Source organism: Corapipo altera, unplaced genomic scaffold (assembly GCF_003945725.1).
Source record: "Corapipo altera isolate COAL_440 unplaced genomic scaffold, ASM394572v1 2, whole genome shotgun sequence".
NCBI classification, from domain to species: domain Eukaryota; kingdom Metazoa; phylum Chordata; class Aves; order Passeriformes; family Pipridae; genus Corapipo; species Corapipo altera.
In genome coordinates this window covers 5,659,787-5,677,529 of record NW_020884890.1, presented here as the reverse complement: position 1 = coordinate 5,677,529, position 17,743 = coordinate 5,659,787, and the positions used below count along the sequence as shown (strand labels likewise).

At 37.5% G+C, this 17,743-nt stretch overlaps 1 protein-coding gene across 5 annotated transcripts in view; it reads right to left on the bottom strand.

Annotated features, from left to right (window-relative positions):
• Positions 1-17,743, bottom strand: part of COL19A1 (collagen type XIX alpha 1 chain) — a 191,609-nt gene that overhangs the window by 127,482 nt on the left and 46,384 nt on the right. For all 5 annotated transcript variants that reach the window (XM_027644988.1, XM_027644991.1, XM_027644990.1 and 2 more), the window contains exon 10: positions 16,805-16,858. In XM_027644988.1, the coding sequence (XP_027500789.1) occupies positions 16,805-16,858 (54 nt within the window). The remainder of the gene's footprint in view (positions 1-16,804; positions 16,859-17,743) is intronic.

Sequence of the window (17,743 nt, the reverse complement as noted above, 5' to 3'; positions counted from 1 at the left end):
CTGTTTCATAAATCATTCCTTCAACACGACAATGCAAAAATACAAAAATGATTGATGCTGTGGTTGCTTTAATTATTTTGGAAATATGCAGTGTATTTGTAATCATGGTCCTTAATATATTTATCATTTATTGATTTTGCAGGTTGTAATTGCATGGTAACACCCTATAAAATTAGAGGCTCAGTTAACACCTAAAGGTTTTGAAGGTAGAGTAAGATGCTTTGTATGTGTGTACTTAACAACCTTCTTAGAACTCATTTTCAGTAACTTTTATACCTTGACTTCAATATTTAGCTATTCCCCCTGTTGCCTTAAGAGACCGCAGAGAAAGAGGTCAAATTAGCGTAGGAGATAAGATAAAGAGAGTAGGTCCTTTAATTTCAGGCCTGAGGCCCACAGGAATACATATGAGGAACCTGCTGTGTCCACGGGGTTCCACAATTTAAGGTATTATCCCAACCAATCCCAGATTTATCTGCCTCCCAGATCCCTCCCTCGGCACACCCCTCTGGAAATTGAGGTAGGGGGCTCTGGGACCCCCTATCCCCGTCTTCGTCTTCCTCACAGTATGTCCAGTCCTTGGAGTTCCTCCAAAGTTCTGGGCTTGAAGGTTGCTGTGCCTGCGTGGTATCTTGTTGTTCAAGAAAGGGTGCAAATGTTCTTAAACAGAATGAAGGCCTACCTTGAGGGAAGTCTAAACAGGCTAGTGGAATTTAGAGGAATTGATATGGAGTGGGGAAACAGGGTTGGGTAAATGTGTAAACTAGTGTGCTAAGAGTAAGGGATATAATACAGCTACTTCTAAAACCTACAAAAAGCTAAAAATCAAAAAAATACATAGGCCTGCCAAAATAAAAGATTTGCACATTAAAAAGATTTTTAAAAGATAAAAGGAGAGGTTATCTTAACATACAAGTAAGCAAACTTTATCAAGAGCATTGGTTACTTGTACTGCTAAACAATATGGTGCCAAAAATGAATTAGGAATCACGTTATCTAATCACAGGAAAAAAAAACACCGAAAAACAACAACCCAAGAAAACAAAAACAAGAGTTGAAAGAAACTTGTTTCAATCATTTGGAATGCATTTTTTGCTATTTGGATTATTTTAAGTATTAACAAGATTTATAAAGGCAAACATGCTGGAACTTCATGAAATGCTTTTCAAGGCTGGGAAAGAGAAACAATTACTGTAAAGTACTTTAAGCATTTTTCAGACATGATTCTTCAAAATTAAAAAAACAAAGCCACCAAGAAGCAGTGAGATGCTTCTCTATTCTCAATATGAAAACCAAACATTTCTCCTTTTATTTTTAAATTTACTGGGGCACTGCCAGGAGCTTGATTTACAGAATAGGCTTGGTACTTCAGGGTTACTAGCAAGGAAACTCGTCTTAATAGAAGTAAAATCAGCATGGTCAAACATTACTTACTGTTTTGATAATTTATGGATATGTGCCCTCCATTAGCCTAAGTATGCCAGACCCTTGGAATAATCTAATAGGCCGGTGTTTTAAAATGAGGACAACTATTTTTAGCATTGCAGAAATGGAGCGGAATGTTCAACAATGTACTGTCAGAGGGCTCAAGCAGTATCCTCCCCTGTGGAGCACGTACCAAGCTACTCCAGAGCCATCAGCAGGGTCAGAGCTTTGCCTTTAACAAATAAAAATCCCACATCAATTATAGTCCATTAGATGACACCTTCCTTAGCCTACTGGAATATTTCCTCGGTTTTTTTTAAACAGGCTCCTGTTAATGGTTAGGATCATCTGATAGAATATGAGTTACATAAAAATATAATCAGATTATATTTATTAAAACTCGATTCATGAATTTCCTGGATTAGTCATGTCAGAAAGTTTCTGCTAAACAATATCACATTTTGGTTTCACTGCATCTACCCATCTTTTCATTCCCTCTTGGTTACTGCTGAACTACCAGTACTTGCTGAGTACTTGCTCAGTGCTATCCTTGATAGAAACTTGATCCATGTGAATAAGATCCTCCTTTGAAATAACCTGATGAAGAAGAGCTTGTGATAGGTAAATAGTTTGTTTCCTTTGCTCTGTCCTGCTTCCACAGCAGCCCCAGCACAGCAGATACACCATAGTTTGGCCAAGGGGATCAAGGCAGGCTGGTCAGAGGACTCATGTCCTAGTGATCAGGGTTTCTGTGGCTTTTTTAAGTAGCTGCTCAAGAGAAAGGCAAATGACTGTTACCCTACTGAACTCATTTGCATATTATAACATAGACTGAGTTCAGGAAGCATCAATCTTTCCTCATTCCCATCCCTTCCCATTACCCATCTTTGGGACAAGACTGACTTGCCTATCCATTCAGGTAATTAGATGTTAAATACACCCCAAATTAAATGACACTTGAAAATCTAGGTTTTGGTGCTTTGCATGTAAACTAATGAATCAGTGGCCAGAGGCAGCTCAGAACAAAGAACATGGCCACAGGGCTCCTTACTCCAGATTGCAGTCTCTTTAGTTGGCATTGTTTCCCATTTTTGCTATTAGCATGTCTTAGAAAGCATGCAACTCACGTAATTTCTATATTCAAATATATAAAGCACATATATTTCACAAATAAAGTACATAAGTCAAGACTTTGTTCCTATATTTTCCTCCCACAATTTTCACCCAACATAAGAAGTCAGAGAAGTTGTTCTGAAAAACTAAAGATGAAAGAATCACTCCACTTATTTTCATGCATAACTACAGGCTGATATACCCCCCCCCCCCTTTTTCTTTGAAAATAAACTGACTGAAGTCTTTGTAATATGTGTCAAAGACTGGTTTCTATGCCATCAAAAAAGTATCAGCAGAAGCAGAGCCTCTGCTATCAGTGAGTCTTCCTTCTGTGTTTGGCAAATGCAAGAGCTATTCACTACTAATGCATGTCCTTGGAGAGGTGACAACTCAAAAATGCAGTGCAGACACAAATTTGACATGGGCTCGATAACAATCCAGTTCAGTTGACCTACAACATCAGATGCAGAGCATAAAGAAAATGCAAACAAAACCCATGAGTACACTTCTTGTAGAGTTCTGAGAATAGGCAAATAGGCTTTTGGCTGAAAGATTCATAATGTTTTCTAGATGAACAGTTTAGAAAATTAAGTCTAGCCAGTTGGATATTTCTATCATCTGAAGCAGGACAGTAGAAAAAGATTTGATCTTATGGTCATGGACAACTGATAGTTCATTACAACTATGCTTTTTCCCTTACATTAAATATGTCAAAAGAAAAATGACCAAACTTACACATCATGTATTGCTTTATTGCTAATCCAGCCATAATATGGTGTTAAAGCAAACCTAAATCCTATTAAAGTTTCAACGGAATTGGAAATTAATCTAATTGGCCTTGCTCAAACAATATTTGAAATGCAATAATGTTAAATATATGTTAAAAAGCATTATTCAATATGAATTTACTGCTAAGATCTTTAAAAAATAATACAATATATTATGACCATTATACTCATCATAATACTTGGAACCCCAAATTTATATTAGGAATGTAAACAGCATTGGTCAAACCCTTAGATTTCAGAGGCTATTCTTTACTAGAGAACTATTATTATTATTATTATCATCATCATCATCACTATTCATTTCCATAGACTGAAGGTTCAGAAGGCAAGTTCTCAGCTGGTACAAATGTGAGTTTACACTAAAATAACATCTGCCCCACAGACTATGAAATATTGTTAACTTTAATGTCTAACCACACAGATATGAAATGCAAAAGAAAAAAGCAGTAGAAAAACATAAGCATTTAAGGTGAATCAGACTGCACATAGACTTGAATTTCTAATCTAGGAACTAACTCATATCAGTACTTTTTCTGAAATACCATGTTGTTGATGTGCTTGTCTAGCTGCAAATTTATCAACTACTGATAAATAAAGCAGTTAAAGGTACAGTTTCCATGTCTCCATTTACACATGGATGTTTAAGATTTTCCCAAGAAATGTATCTCCCCACTTCAAGAATGGTCCCCTTTGACATTTATTTTGGAGACAGATTAAGAGGATATACCGACCACCTATCTAGTACTCCAACTAACCTGGACTCACTTGAGAATCTGGGATCAGTGGATCTCCTGTCAGCATAGGAGCCCTGGAACTACTCCCTGAAGATAAGTTTCAGTTTCTATAAATTCTGAGCACCTTGACATCTCAGCCCAGTAGGGTTGTACTTTTCCCTTTCAGGCCTTTTCTTAACCTCTTTGAGGCTTATTAGCCTACTCTGTATACCATATCTGGGATGCACGACAGAAAGGAGCTACTCCTTTATCTGAGGGACGCAGGTTCTTTGTGTTAGTTTTAATCATCCTCTCACTAAAGCCCAATGTTTATTTAGAGAATCAACACTACTCTGACACCCATTTCTCCAGCTGCATTCCTTTCTCATTCTTCTGTGGTTCAGCAGAAGTACTGCCAGTACAGTGTATTCTACAGGGTGGTATTTCCTCTGGCTATTTGACAACATTGGCATCACGACCCTGTCCCTGCAAAGAACACATTTCTGTTAACAGTTCCTAAAGTCTTACCTCATGGAGTTGATATCAGAAAATAAAAATTCGCAGGCCAAAGTATGGGGAAATGGGGTGGGGAAGACAAACTCGCCACAGCCACTGCTACATTACATATCCTACTGGCTAAGGTTCTCATTAATCAAAGATGACTAGTAAAAGCATCCTGATGCCCTGCTGTTTTCATTGCTGTCTTTGCCAGGAGAGTTGCTATCACGGCACTGACTAACAAGTGCTGCAAAGGTCATAGTATCTTCTACTAATTAAAACACAACTATCACCCACCTCTCCCCCAAACTCCGATTGAGACAACCTCTCCCATTATGCAGGGTGTTGTCGAGTAGCTTACAAAAAAAGCTTCAAAAATTCATTAAGGAATAGCACTGCACACATTGTACGTAATTCTTGTCTGCTAAATAGTTTGCCGCCTTTGCTCTTCCCTCATGGCCTTTGGTGCACCTCTGTCAGTACTGTATGCTCCACTGGACAGGGAATTTCTTTTCCTTCACGCTTGTGCTACACTGTACAAGAAAGTCTTAAGACATTATAGGAAGACAGACTAATATGGAGTATAACAGCAACACCTCAGAAGTCTGGCATTCTTCTTCCATGCATACTTTTTAAGTGAATTTTCATTCTGCAAAGTGGACAGCTAAATAAATATTTCCTGAGATAATACTGTCAATAGCTATAAATAATATAGCATCTTCCATGTGTAAAGGTAACAGGTTACAACTATTAAACTATGAATTAATTTTTCCTATTTAGTGTCTTTCTTATTACAAACTAAAATCATGTTATCTTCATCTGTATAGGACAAATCGAAGAACTGTCATTCATGACAGAAAGGGAGCATAGTGAAAGGGGTGTTAATTCTGAAGAAAAGTATCAGCTGACTAGCTTCTTGGTATCTGTAAAAAGAAAAAAAATCTGGCTTGTATGAGGTACTTGTTAAACACAAATCAAACACCTGTCAACCAGCTGGGCCACGTGTGTCACTGCTGAGCCATCTGCAGGAACACAGCCCGCGCCAGTTGCTTTACTTAGTGTGGCCTGGGAACAAGAATCCATTAGACAGAAAGTCAACAGTGGAATTAGCAGCACTTTTTCTTTTAGTGCCCTTCCACTTACTTGTTTGACTTCTTGTGCTTCTATTTTTGGGAGCCTCATGCCAGAGCAACAGTGCTGACTGCTGATTAGACAAGACTTGGCCCAGCCTCAGCATGTCACATTGATTTAATCAGTTCAGACTTGAAACATGCAGTATGGATTTTAGGTGTTTATAAATACTGGCTAGCAGTGGGAATTAGAAAATAAAATACATTACAGTTTGCAATACTTATGAATGATTTTACTATAGTACTAAAATGCATTTTTTATTTCCAACAACTCAGTATCTATGCATTTAAAAAAGCAATTTACATGGAATTTGGAATATAAAACCTATGTTATAATTTTAAAGGTTTTTTTGGGGAAGAAGTATATTCATTGACATTAAAAATGGACATCTGAGTTGCATTAGTTTAAATATTAATAATACAACTGACCCACTAAAAAAGGGCAAAGGAGAGTTAAAAGGTCACAAGTCACAGCCAACAGTATTATCTATAAACTTTGTATAATTTGTACTATGTATGAATTTTCTACTGTATGACACTAACAATTTTTAAAAGAAATCTAATGTGCTACTTCTAATAGCAGTTATTATTCAGTGAGAAAATACTCTTATATATAATTTAAATGAAGTACAATAACATAAGTTACACATAATTATCCTAATATAGATCAATGATTCATCAGGCCCAAAATCTAGTATTCTGTGAGGTCCAATACCTAATGCCTCAAAAGAAGACAAAAAAACTAAGCAAAATGTGTCAGACAAGCTGTACAATGTGGCAGTACAGTAAGAAAGATCCTTCCTCCCCAATTAGTCCATTTCCTGCAACACGCTCCTTCCAGCTTTTACAATGCTAAATCTTGTAATAACAAGTATTTCTCTTAAAGCTCAGCTTTCTGATGAGATGTGGAAAGTTCAGAATATCAGTTTCAAAACATACAGTCTCTAACTCTCAAAACTGAAGGAGAAAAAAATATACAAAACTAAAATCTATGTACCACAGAAACCTTCCAGAAAGGCTCCAATAAATATAAACTATGAACAATTGAAGAAGAATCCTCAAGCCTCCCCCTGCCCTTTCAAACTCTGTAAGGTCCCAACTGAGGCTTTTCAAACAGAGTTAAGAATCCCAGAGCTGGGCAGGCTCACAGCTAGAGTATTCATGAATCTCTGATTAAGGAACAAAGAGCTGCATTTAATGACTGCATTATTTAACATCTGCATTATATTTTACTTCCACATTACATAACATGCTAACAAAAGCCTGCCCTGTGTGGCAGCATGCCATGCTCTGTTTTGCTCCCAGCATCCCAGACCCCTGTAAAGTGGATGGTGACCTATGATTGCTATGACCACACCTCATATCACAAAGGCTGCTGCTGCACTCCAGGCCCCCGTGACCAGCCACGTTCTGGTTATTACAGTTCCAATGCAAATACCAGAGGGTATATATACCCTTCCACTCCCACTCTTATCTCACCAGTGTCACTTTGCCTGAAGGAACCCACAGCTTTCATGCCAAGCAATACAAGAATTGATGTCTGGCTTCCAAAATACATTTGTACTTTTGTTCTATGGAGACATACTAATCTGATTTTAAGCGAAGCCACAGGAGGACAGAGGACAATGCCATTTTTTTCCTCAGATGAGACTGAAGAATAATTCGTTTTTCCTCAAAAACGATGATTCCTTAAATCAAGTCTCTGCTCACCAACACCTACAGCAGTCAGTAACACCATTCCCTCCAGAATGGAAATGACACTCAAGCAATGCCACGTAAGGTAATTTGATTCCATGGAGTTTTCTATCAAGAACTGAACTGAACTGCTGTCATTTAACTTTAGGAATTGAAAAACCAAGGAGCTCAACAGTTCCTGGAGTTGTGAACTGCAAAAATCACCTAATAAGGCAAAAATAAGTCAGCACAGCAGACAGCTCTCTGGAATCAAATTTATGATCAAAGGCTATTCAAAACACTTCCCTGTAATGCTAAGGAGAGAGCAAGAAAGCAAGAACTATACATGCTGAAGTAATGAAACAAGTTTTAGAAAACATAGTGGTTTAAAGTGTATTTTCCCAGTAAGATATTTTAGAAAGCAAATTTATACATCAGAAATCTACTGAGACCTACTATTTTCATATTCATCCATCTCTTTAAATCAGATGTATATTAATTATACACAAAGGTATTACTGAAAACACAAAAAGAATACAAAACTCATAGCAAATTTGTTACTGAAATAGATGGTGTCCAACCACCTGATTTCCAATGTCCAGCAATTCTCAACCTCAAGGTTTTAAACTTGGTGGTAATAAAGATTCCAACTGGAAAACCACTGTCTTTCTCTTTTTGAGGCTAATCTATTTCATTGTTTACCCATAAAAAACCTGGTTTTTAAAAATTTGCATTGTATTTCCTATTAAATTTTTTTTTTTTGCTTTACATTCTTACAGCTCAGAACTGTAAGAGCAGAACTATTTTGGAAAGTTTTCTGATGTCAAATACTTTTCCTATATTTCTGATTATACTCTTTAGACTCCAAAGTAAAGCAGCACAAAGATTTTTCAAAAGTTGCATAACTAGAACAACATATGTCCATACCTTATCTAAAAATTTTAAAATATAACTGATTAGCAATAACAGGAGCTCAGAAACTGGACGGCACTGAATATAAGACAAACTGAGTATGATGGCTTTAAGCAGTACCTATCCAGTGCTCCAAACGCATTTTTGGAAGTTTTCTCAAAGATGCTGATGAGCTACCTTGGAAATATCCTGACCCCTGTCAAGGACCTCTACAGCACATGAAATGTGGAAGGCAAATCCAGAGGTTTTTCAGGGCAGCTGCAAGGAAAAGATTGCATTACCATGCGTTACCAAGACTGCTCAACACCAATGTCTCCTCAGATTTGCATATTTACACGAGTGATTAATGCTCCAGAAGGTATGCTGAACTGGCATAACAGGTCATATATCCATGGTTCTTCTGCCAAGTCAAATATGCCTTGGAAAATTCTAGACAGAATGGTCTAACTGCAGCAATGGGAAAAGCAGGTCAGTGGTCACAAGGATCTTCACAATCATATTTTAATTCAAATGTACATTTTACAAGTTTCAGGTTCTGGATTTCATTAAATAGCTGGCCCTGAAGACCCAACCCTAGAGTAACTCGGTATGGAGACGGGTATTAAAAGCATCTCTGAAAGCAACTGGAAGTCAGATGCTACACTAGCATGTTGTTTGTGGGCTTCCAAAATTTTAAATTCATGTAGAAATATTTAAATTATCTTGTAAAAGATAGCACTGGATGTTTCAAAGACATGTTTTATACTGAACTTCTGAATTAAATTCATTCTTAAAAAATAATCTTATAATGCAGCAGATTTCAAACTCATTTTCTCAGGTATCACCAGGAAAGGAGAGCTCTTCCCACCAGGCAATACAAAGTAGACTGTTCAGGAAGTGTTATCATGCTGTTTTGATGCAGCATTCATACCACAAATGGAATCTATATCACATTTTGGGAAGCCTTTTACTAGTCATTTCCTTACCTGTACCAAATATAAAGTGAATCCTATAACAAAAAGATAATCAAATTTATCAAGAATAAAATAATCAGTGTTGGGTTTCAAAATCAGTTAAAACTGAAGACAGCACACTGATGCTGAACTTGAGAAAACTGAAATTACAGATAATGATAGCACACAGTTAAATGAGAAAAAAAGGCCACCACAAACAGCATTATTTACTCTACTTCTGTTATTTTCTAGTTCACAAAATATATGAGTTTATGTACATTTTGTTGGGCCATCATCATCACAATACACGCATTTGAAAAAAAGAAGGAATAATCCTTTTACAGATACCTACTGCATAGTTTCATGTAAACCCAATCTCATTTTCATGACTCAAAGTACAAATAGCACTCATACATTTGGTACAGTATACTGAATATCTCACTGCTTCAGTGAGATATTCACTGTGCAAAACCAGCTATTTTAAAAAGCTTAATCAATATATTTAATATTTTATGTTGTCTGTTCTTAATCTAGATTGCAAAATAAGGCATTTGAAAGTCAAGTATTCAAAGTGAACGTTGTCACAATATTTCACAAAATGGAGTTTAGGAAACATAGGTGCATCATCTCCATTGCTCTGAATTGTATACTATGAATCATAAGAAAGCAATTACTATGGAGGTTTGGATAAAGGGGAATGGACAAAACCAGTTTAATTTGGCAAGTCTTCTGAATGTTGTGATTTATAGTTCTGCCTACATCAATTTTATTTTTCAGAACATAGTCACCAATAAAGTAGAAAAAATATTTTCATAATAAAAAAAAATAGACAAATATGGAAAGGCCAAGAACAGAGCAAATAACACCTTCAGCAGCTTGAGTCCTTTGAGCCTTACTGCCATCAGAACATTCTCAGAGGCATAAGATCTTTTTGGCTAGCAGGATCCATAACACATAAGATACAGAATTGTTAAGGTTGGAAAAGACCTCTAGGATCAAGTCCAACCTTTAACCTAACACTGACATCTTCACCACTAAACCATGTACCCAAATGCCACATTTTTTGAACACTTCAAGGGATAGTGACTCAGCCACTTCCCTAGGCAGCATGTTCCATTGCCTGACCATCCCTCTTGATGAAGAAACTTTTCCTACTATCCAATCTAAACCTTCCCTGGTGCAACTTGAGGCCATTTCCTCTTGTTACCTGGGACCCTTTGTTACAACCTCCTTTCAGGTACTCGGAGAGAGCAATAAGGTCGACAACTCCCCAGGGTGGCAACCTATGTCTCAGAAGCAGGAACTCTCCTGCTAAACTTTTCAAGTACACAGAGATGGTCCACCCCCTAAAATGTATATGCCAAAACAGTTGAGAGGTTCATGTTGACTGTCAAGTCATCAAAGGCCAGCAAAAAATAACCCCATAACTCAAACAGGACTTCATCACCTAGCACCTAGGACATAAATAAACATTGAATTTGGAGCTTCATTGCCATGGCGTTATAGACCCAGAAGCAAAGAGAAGGAAAGGACTTGAGTTATTTAAGTGAGTGGAGGGCAGGAAAAAGAAAATTCTCAACTATACAGAGGCAAATCAAAACCAACTTGTTCAAGTTTACAAAAAACTCAGAAAGAAAAGCACAGAATAAGCTCCCTGTAAATGAGAACAGAGAGATCTGGTGGTTGGTGGATGTCCCCCCCCCATTCTCAGAAAATGACTAAGAACACATTTTTAAGGCTTGACTACTTGATCCTAATTATGGTTCAAAGTGTATACCTCCTTAAGATAGACTATTTGAAACACCTAGAAGTATATTATAAAAGGAGGATCATGTAATCATATAAAGGCTTGGGTTGGAACGGATATTAAAGATCATCTAGTTCCTACCCCTCTGCCATGGGCAGGGATGCCACCCACTACACCAGGTTGCTCAGGGCCTCATTGAACCTGGCCTTGAACAATTCCAGGGATGGGGCATCTGTAACTTCTTTGGGCAACCTATTCCAGTGCCTCACCACCCTCTGAGTAAAGACTTTCTTCCTAGTATGTAACTTAAAAGTCTCGTATTTCAGCTTAAAACCATTCCCCTTAAAACCATTCTGCTTTGTGCAGAGTCCCAATACAAGTCCCAGTACTTATCAAGGAAGTAGACCATCCGTATCAGTTCCCAGTGGGTGCCAAGGAAAGGATCTGCAAATATGCAGCCTGCATGGAAGTAATATGGCAGTATGACTTCAGGAGGGAGAAGCCTGTGGGTCTCACCAACAGGAAACTCCTCTCACCATTTCAGTATGACAAGAACACTAGGAAAATAATTAAACTTTTTTAATAGGAATACTTTACAGCAGTGTACCAATCTTGCTTACAAATCTTACCTGTGATGTGACCCTGCACACAGCAGGAGTAGATGAAGATCATTCTTAATGGCAGAGCAATCAGTTCTTGTTGCCATAATGAGATTAGTCTAATTGCTAGATTAGTGTTGCTTAATTTGTGAAGCCTGATCTGCAACAGACAGGTGACTGTCATCATACACCTTAAAGTACTCCAGTCACCTCAAACTTACACTTCAGGACAGATTTAATTTCTCAGGCCATAACCAGCACTCTGTCTGCAATCTAATTATATTAAATAGCTTCAAAAGTGTATCCAGAGTCCATTTCACTTGCTAATTGCCAAAAAGTAGGCTGTTTTCACACACTTTGCTGAACATCTCCAGAAGGCCAAGGCATAGGGTCTCACATGCATAGGAATTCTGATTTATCACAATGTTCCAGTTCTTCTTGTATTATGATTTGACAGCTATCTTGAAGTGTTCCCAGAAGGCTGAGCTACAAATCAGTCCTAATTGCAGGAAAGGGATCATTCCATCTCTTCTGGTAGTCTACAAAGCAAGCAAGTTTCCTTCCAAGGGAAGATTACTAGCCTCTTATTTTTTAGAACTATAAATTAACAGCTCATAACATATCCTCTGCTACTATCAAGGATTTGTTCTGTTGCTCTAAGTAGGTTTTACCATTTAAAAGAAAAATCTCTTAAGACAGTTCCCTGAAAAAGGACAGGGATGAAGGAAATAGGCAGGTGGGCAACAAATAGACAGTCACATATGCAATGGTGCCCACTATGCTGTGACTTTGGGGGCCTGATGTAGAGCTCCCAGGGACTGCATTAGATTCTTGACTCTCTAGATTGTTTATCAGCACCATCACACTGACTGCTTTTGACCTAAAGGCAGATGAGACAACAGGCACCTTGTGGTGTGTTGACAGTCAATAGAAATCTCATGTTTTACTTTGGCAGCTTACAAGAACTGCATTAGAAAAACCACCAAAATGGCAGAACTACAGGCTGAACACTCCTCTGTTTTCTTTAGGGTGTTAAGGCTATTCTTATGTCATCCTAGAGCCAAGACGTAAATGCTGTTCACTGTATTAGTCCTCAGCAGATCCAACCTCTAAAATGGTAAGAACCTCCTAGAAATCTACACAACTTACTTATGCACCTATTATCCAGTCAACTGTTGCAAAACCACTGCAGCATTTAGTGAATGGGAAATTACGTTGTCAGTGACAGAATGTCTGAAAAGTGACAGAAGTACAAGTGTCACATTTGAACACAGACTGAACAATTTTCACATCTTAGATCCTTGAAAGTCAAGGCCACATATGAAGCTTACAGAAGTCTCACCATTTATGCAGATCTTGAAAATCAAGTATACAAGCATTGAGCACTGTTCTGGAAGACTCTCCTGTTGGGATTCTCTCAAATAGACTAGAGTCTATTGCATAGTATTACTATAATTTCAGTTTTTCATTACAATGTCAGTTACGTTTGAGATAATCAATCTAAAGAAACAAGACTTCCAAGAGCCAAGTTTATCTCATTCTAATGTAAACATCCAAAATAGGTCAAATGAATTGATATTGTTGCTTACGCATAACATCATGAGCAAAATCTGTTGCTTATTTATTCCCCTTTCTCCAGGGAAAGAAGTACGAGGAATGGAGTACTGCAGCAGATAGTTTTGGGGTGTTATTACAAAAAGCCTTCTGTTCTTTGAAGCCTCAAACTGCATTACCATTAAAAAATATACAATTTCTTTTTTCTTCTTCCTGTTTCTAACTAGTTATAACATCTCCAACAAAAGATAAAGCATGTTGAAGGTTTTAAAAGGATAAACAAACAGCGCTAGCTCCTGAGAATGCTCTCTCAGCGCTGCACAGTCTGCACCTCAATGTCCTGAAATGTAGGAGATGCCTTCGTATACAACAGTGCTTACAGTATTTTATCACAGAATCATAGAATATGCTGAGTTGGAAGGGACTCATCAGGATCATTGATTCCAACTGGCTCAGCACAGGACACCCCAAGAATCACCTTGTGTGCCTGAGAACATTCTCCAAATGCTTATTGAACTCAGACAGGCTTGGTGCTGTTCCTCTATTTGTTTAGTTGTCTTTGATCATGTACAGTGTTAGCATCCAGAACACCACACTTGAAGGAGCAAAAAAATAAAAGACTCCACAAATTTATATAGCTCTTGATGCATCAGCTGAGAGGCAGAGCATGTTACACCTTTCACAACACAAGGAAAATAGTGATTCTGCCTCCAGAAAGAAGCTGATAATTGAACACAGCACTGTGCTACTCTGCATAGACATGACAACTCCAGCTAGCTGGGTAGCTGGATCTCAGTTTCTTCATCTAGCTATGCATGTAAAAAATATTTTGATTGCCTTTTTTATTTTAAAAGTTTTCAGTTTTGACAGTTTTAGATTTCACGGTAGTTCATTTTTAATTTGCAAAAATGGTATGGTTTTTACGTAGTCTGAATTAAAAGAGTTATAATGTTCAGACAAAGTACAATGTCTTGATATTAAATATGATCTAACTGTTGAGCCTTATGTAAACTAACAGGAGCTTTGGGATTTGGCCTGACAATGAATCTGCAAGGCACTTAGCAAAAAGAAAACCCAAACAGTATTAACCATGGAAACTGTAATAATAACTGGTAGTGGAAAAGCAACATAGCCTGGTAATTTTAAAAGCAAGATAACATCAGAGTAGGAGTACAGAAAGAGTCAAGGGAAAACACAGCTACATTCTAGATCAATCTCAATCAACGTACAATGCTTCACAATAACTCTTCCCATTAATTCACAACTAGGAGCACAGTAGAGTAAAACACTGTTTAGCTGGATCAAATCAAAGGTTTCTATAATCAGTTATATGACTACAACTGTGGCAAGAACAGGTGTCTACAGAAAAACAACAGTGTAGCCATAAAAACTTCTCTAGTGGGTTTCCCAGACTTCAGAGTCTTGGAGCTCAGACAAGCAGCCTGACACACTTTGTGGATTTTACTCCATCAATTTTCTAATACATTTACAGACTTTTTAAGTTTTGTGGCAGTGTTCAAACTGTAATAATGTAACAGAAAGAATGAGCCCTTTCTCTCCTTTTTGAACTTGCTATCAGGTAGGTTTGATACTCTAGTTCACAGATTGAAGACTAGAATAAATAAACAAACCCCTATTAATCTTTTCTGCTCCATTCATTACTGTATAGAGCACAGAACAGGACACCTCTTATCTTAGTTGTGCCTTTTTCAGATTGAAGTCCACATTGTCACACCTCAACTGGAAGATGCCCAATGCTCTTGATCACTCTTGACACCTCACCTGAATCTTTTCTGGTAATATTAGATCCACACTGAGATGTGAGAATCAGAACTGTTTACATCATTCAAGTTGCAGCACAATACGGATTCATCAATAATGGTGATATTAAGATGTTTTTGCTTTGTTCCCTATTCTCTTCCTAATAATTTCTAAATTCTGTTTGTTTATTTGACTGGAACAAAACAGTGAGTCCATTTTTTCACTGATCTGTAATTCAAAGATCACTTTCCTGAACAATAATAGCTATTCCAGAGTCTTACATAAAATGCATAATATTCCCTTTGTTTTCCTCTTCATCTGCATCACTTGGCTATTACTTTCTCTGAGTTTTATGTATCATTTTAGAATTCAGTTCCTCAATATTACAATGTCCTTTGAACATCTTTGCACACTACTCTCCATTTTTCTACCACATATTACTTAACATCAGGAGCAAATACCTTGATTTTTAATTCAAATCTTTAGTAATAATATATATCTACTGCCCACTTTCAACAAAACACAATTTGAAACATAAATAGTAAGTAAACATAAAAGACAGTTTCATAATTTTATGTCCAGTAAATCACAGATTTTAAACCTGATGATGTGAAACTCTGCTTCTCTCATTACTTAGAAATCTGGATAACTACAAAATAAACCAAACCCTTTGCCATTACTAAAACACTGCATACATATGAGACCATCATGTCAAACAATAAAGCTCAATATTGAAATTCTGAGCCTTTCACAGCAACAGCTGCCTTTAAAAGAGATAATGGTTTACGGCACTGAAAGAACAGTAACTGGAAGTACATGATGAAAAAGAATCCAAATTGAGTGAATTGAGGGTTGAGAACTTAAATCATGATGCTGAAGATACGACTGAATTAAATTTTAAAACATTTTTAAGAAATCAGCATTAACATATATACTTGGAGAGTTTCATTCATTATATATTAGCTGGTTTCCATGCATATGCCGAAAATCTACTATTATTTCAACTGTTCCTATGGAAAAGAAAAACAATAGAATCACAAGATATCAAATGTGATAGAAACTCCAGCAACAACCTGTTTCCTCAGTGTTATGAGAGCTGTCTTCTATACTGAAGTTGCTGGATGTTAGACTTACAGAATTCCTCTAATACAGGTAATTAACACTGAAACCAATAAATGCATACAACTGTCTTAATCTGCACACTAACATTCTGAAATGAAACCTATCCTCTCGAATACACAGGCTAGGCTGGCATGCCTTCTCAGCTATTCCAAGTCTTTGCTTAAGAGGTTAGCGGTGTTTGTCCCAAGCTTTACCAAGGAGACTGTTGAGTGCACAAGAGCTCTTATTTAGGCTTGCAGACACAAATGGGCAGTGGAACAAGTAGTCCCTTTAGTTCCCTCACCAAATGAGCACATCTGCAGAGAATACTATTGATCTGCGTGGCATTTCAGTGCGCTACAAAAACATGGCAGTGCAGGTAAGAAGTCAATTTTCTAATGGAAGTATTCTATCCTCCCATTTCTGTACATGATTACAGATAATCTACTGAATGTGGTGGTTTCACCCTAGGCCTTCCTGGAGACCAACTTGTAACCAGGAAGGAACTAGAAAAGTGATCACGGAAGTATTCCATGCTATTCCTTTACGTAACTGGAGGTATAAATAAAGCCAGTGGGAGGGATCGCGCCCTCTTCCTCTCCGGCGAGGTTCGAGAACGGTGGGTCCCTGTTTCGGTCGAGCTTATCTGGAGCCGAGGCCTACAGTGACTGCCGCTATCCGCTTCGCGTGAGAGGAGAGCCTTGGGCTGCATCAAGTCATTCTGCCTGTTCGAAGGGAAGTGGTGAGATTTCTGCTAGTTTGCCTTCGGCTGGCTGTTTGACTTGCTCGGTCCTTGCCCCTTTTTGTCTCTCTCCCTTCTCATGAGTTAAATTACATATCAACATAGACAAACATACCTTTTCACCGGGTAGACCAGCAACACCATCCTGTCCTTTCACGCCCATTTCACCCTACAAAACAAATTGGTCAGTTAGAAGTTCTACAGACCTCTGAGGTTAACACAACTACTCAGGTCGTATCAGACTCAACAGAAAAGCATCTTCTACCTGCTTTTTTGCTTAGTAATGTAGTCACTGTGGAGGAGGATGCCTTACATGTAACACTACAATCAGACATTATATTTTAATACACCTATAATGTCAATTCAGACCTTCATCTGACAAATACTTGTACATCCACATTTCCATAAAAGCAGGTCCATTGGTTTTAAAGGAATTCATTGCAACAGCATAATGAAACTAATAGGGCCCATTTTCAATAGGTAGACTGTGTTCTACACTGAGAAACCTCAACAAGTAATACAGGTTTGTCTAAAGACACATGCCCACAATATTTTTAAAAGACGCTATTTAAAGTCAGTTCCTCTCTCCCTCCCTTTTACCCCTCAGAGAAACCTTACCCCAAACCATAAGCAATCTATAAAAATATTTCAATTTTAAGAGACAAATGACCAGCTGATCAGGAGAGTTATGGAAGATCCCAACAGCTGCAAATGGGACCATGAGAATTAAAAATTACATAAGAAAACATCAAACACAGAAATTTTGTTTTAAAATGTCAAGTATAAGGTTTATAAAATTTAAAATAAAAATTGTTTGGATGCTAAAGGAATACAATAAAAGCACTGAAATCATATAGTCTTAATTTAAAAACAAAACTATAACAGTAGGTGCGTCTACTTGTACCAAGAAGAGAACATTCTCTAGCAAACAAATTCTGCAGCCCTTCCTGGAGTAATCCAATTTTTTATAAAGAAAACATCACTTGTTTGAAAAGAAATAACTATCAAGTAGTTGTTTGAGATAAAGGGTTGCACAAAGAAGCAGAAGAAACAC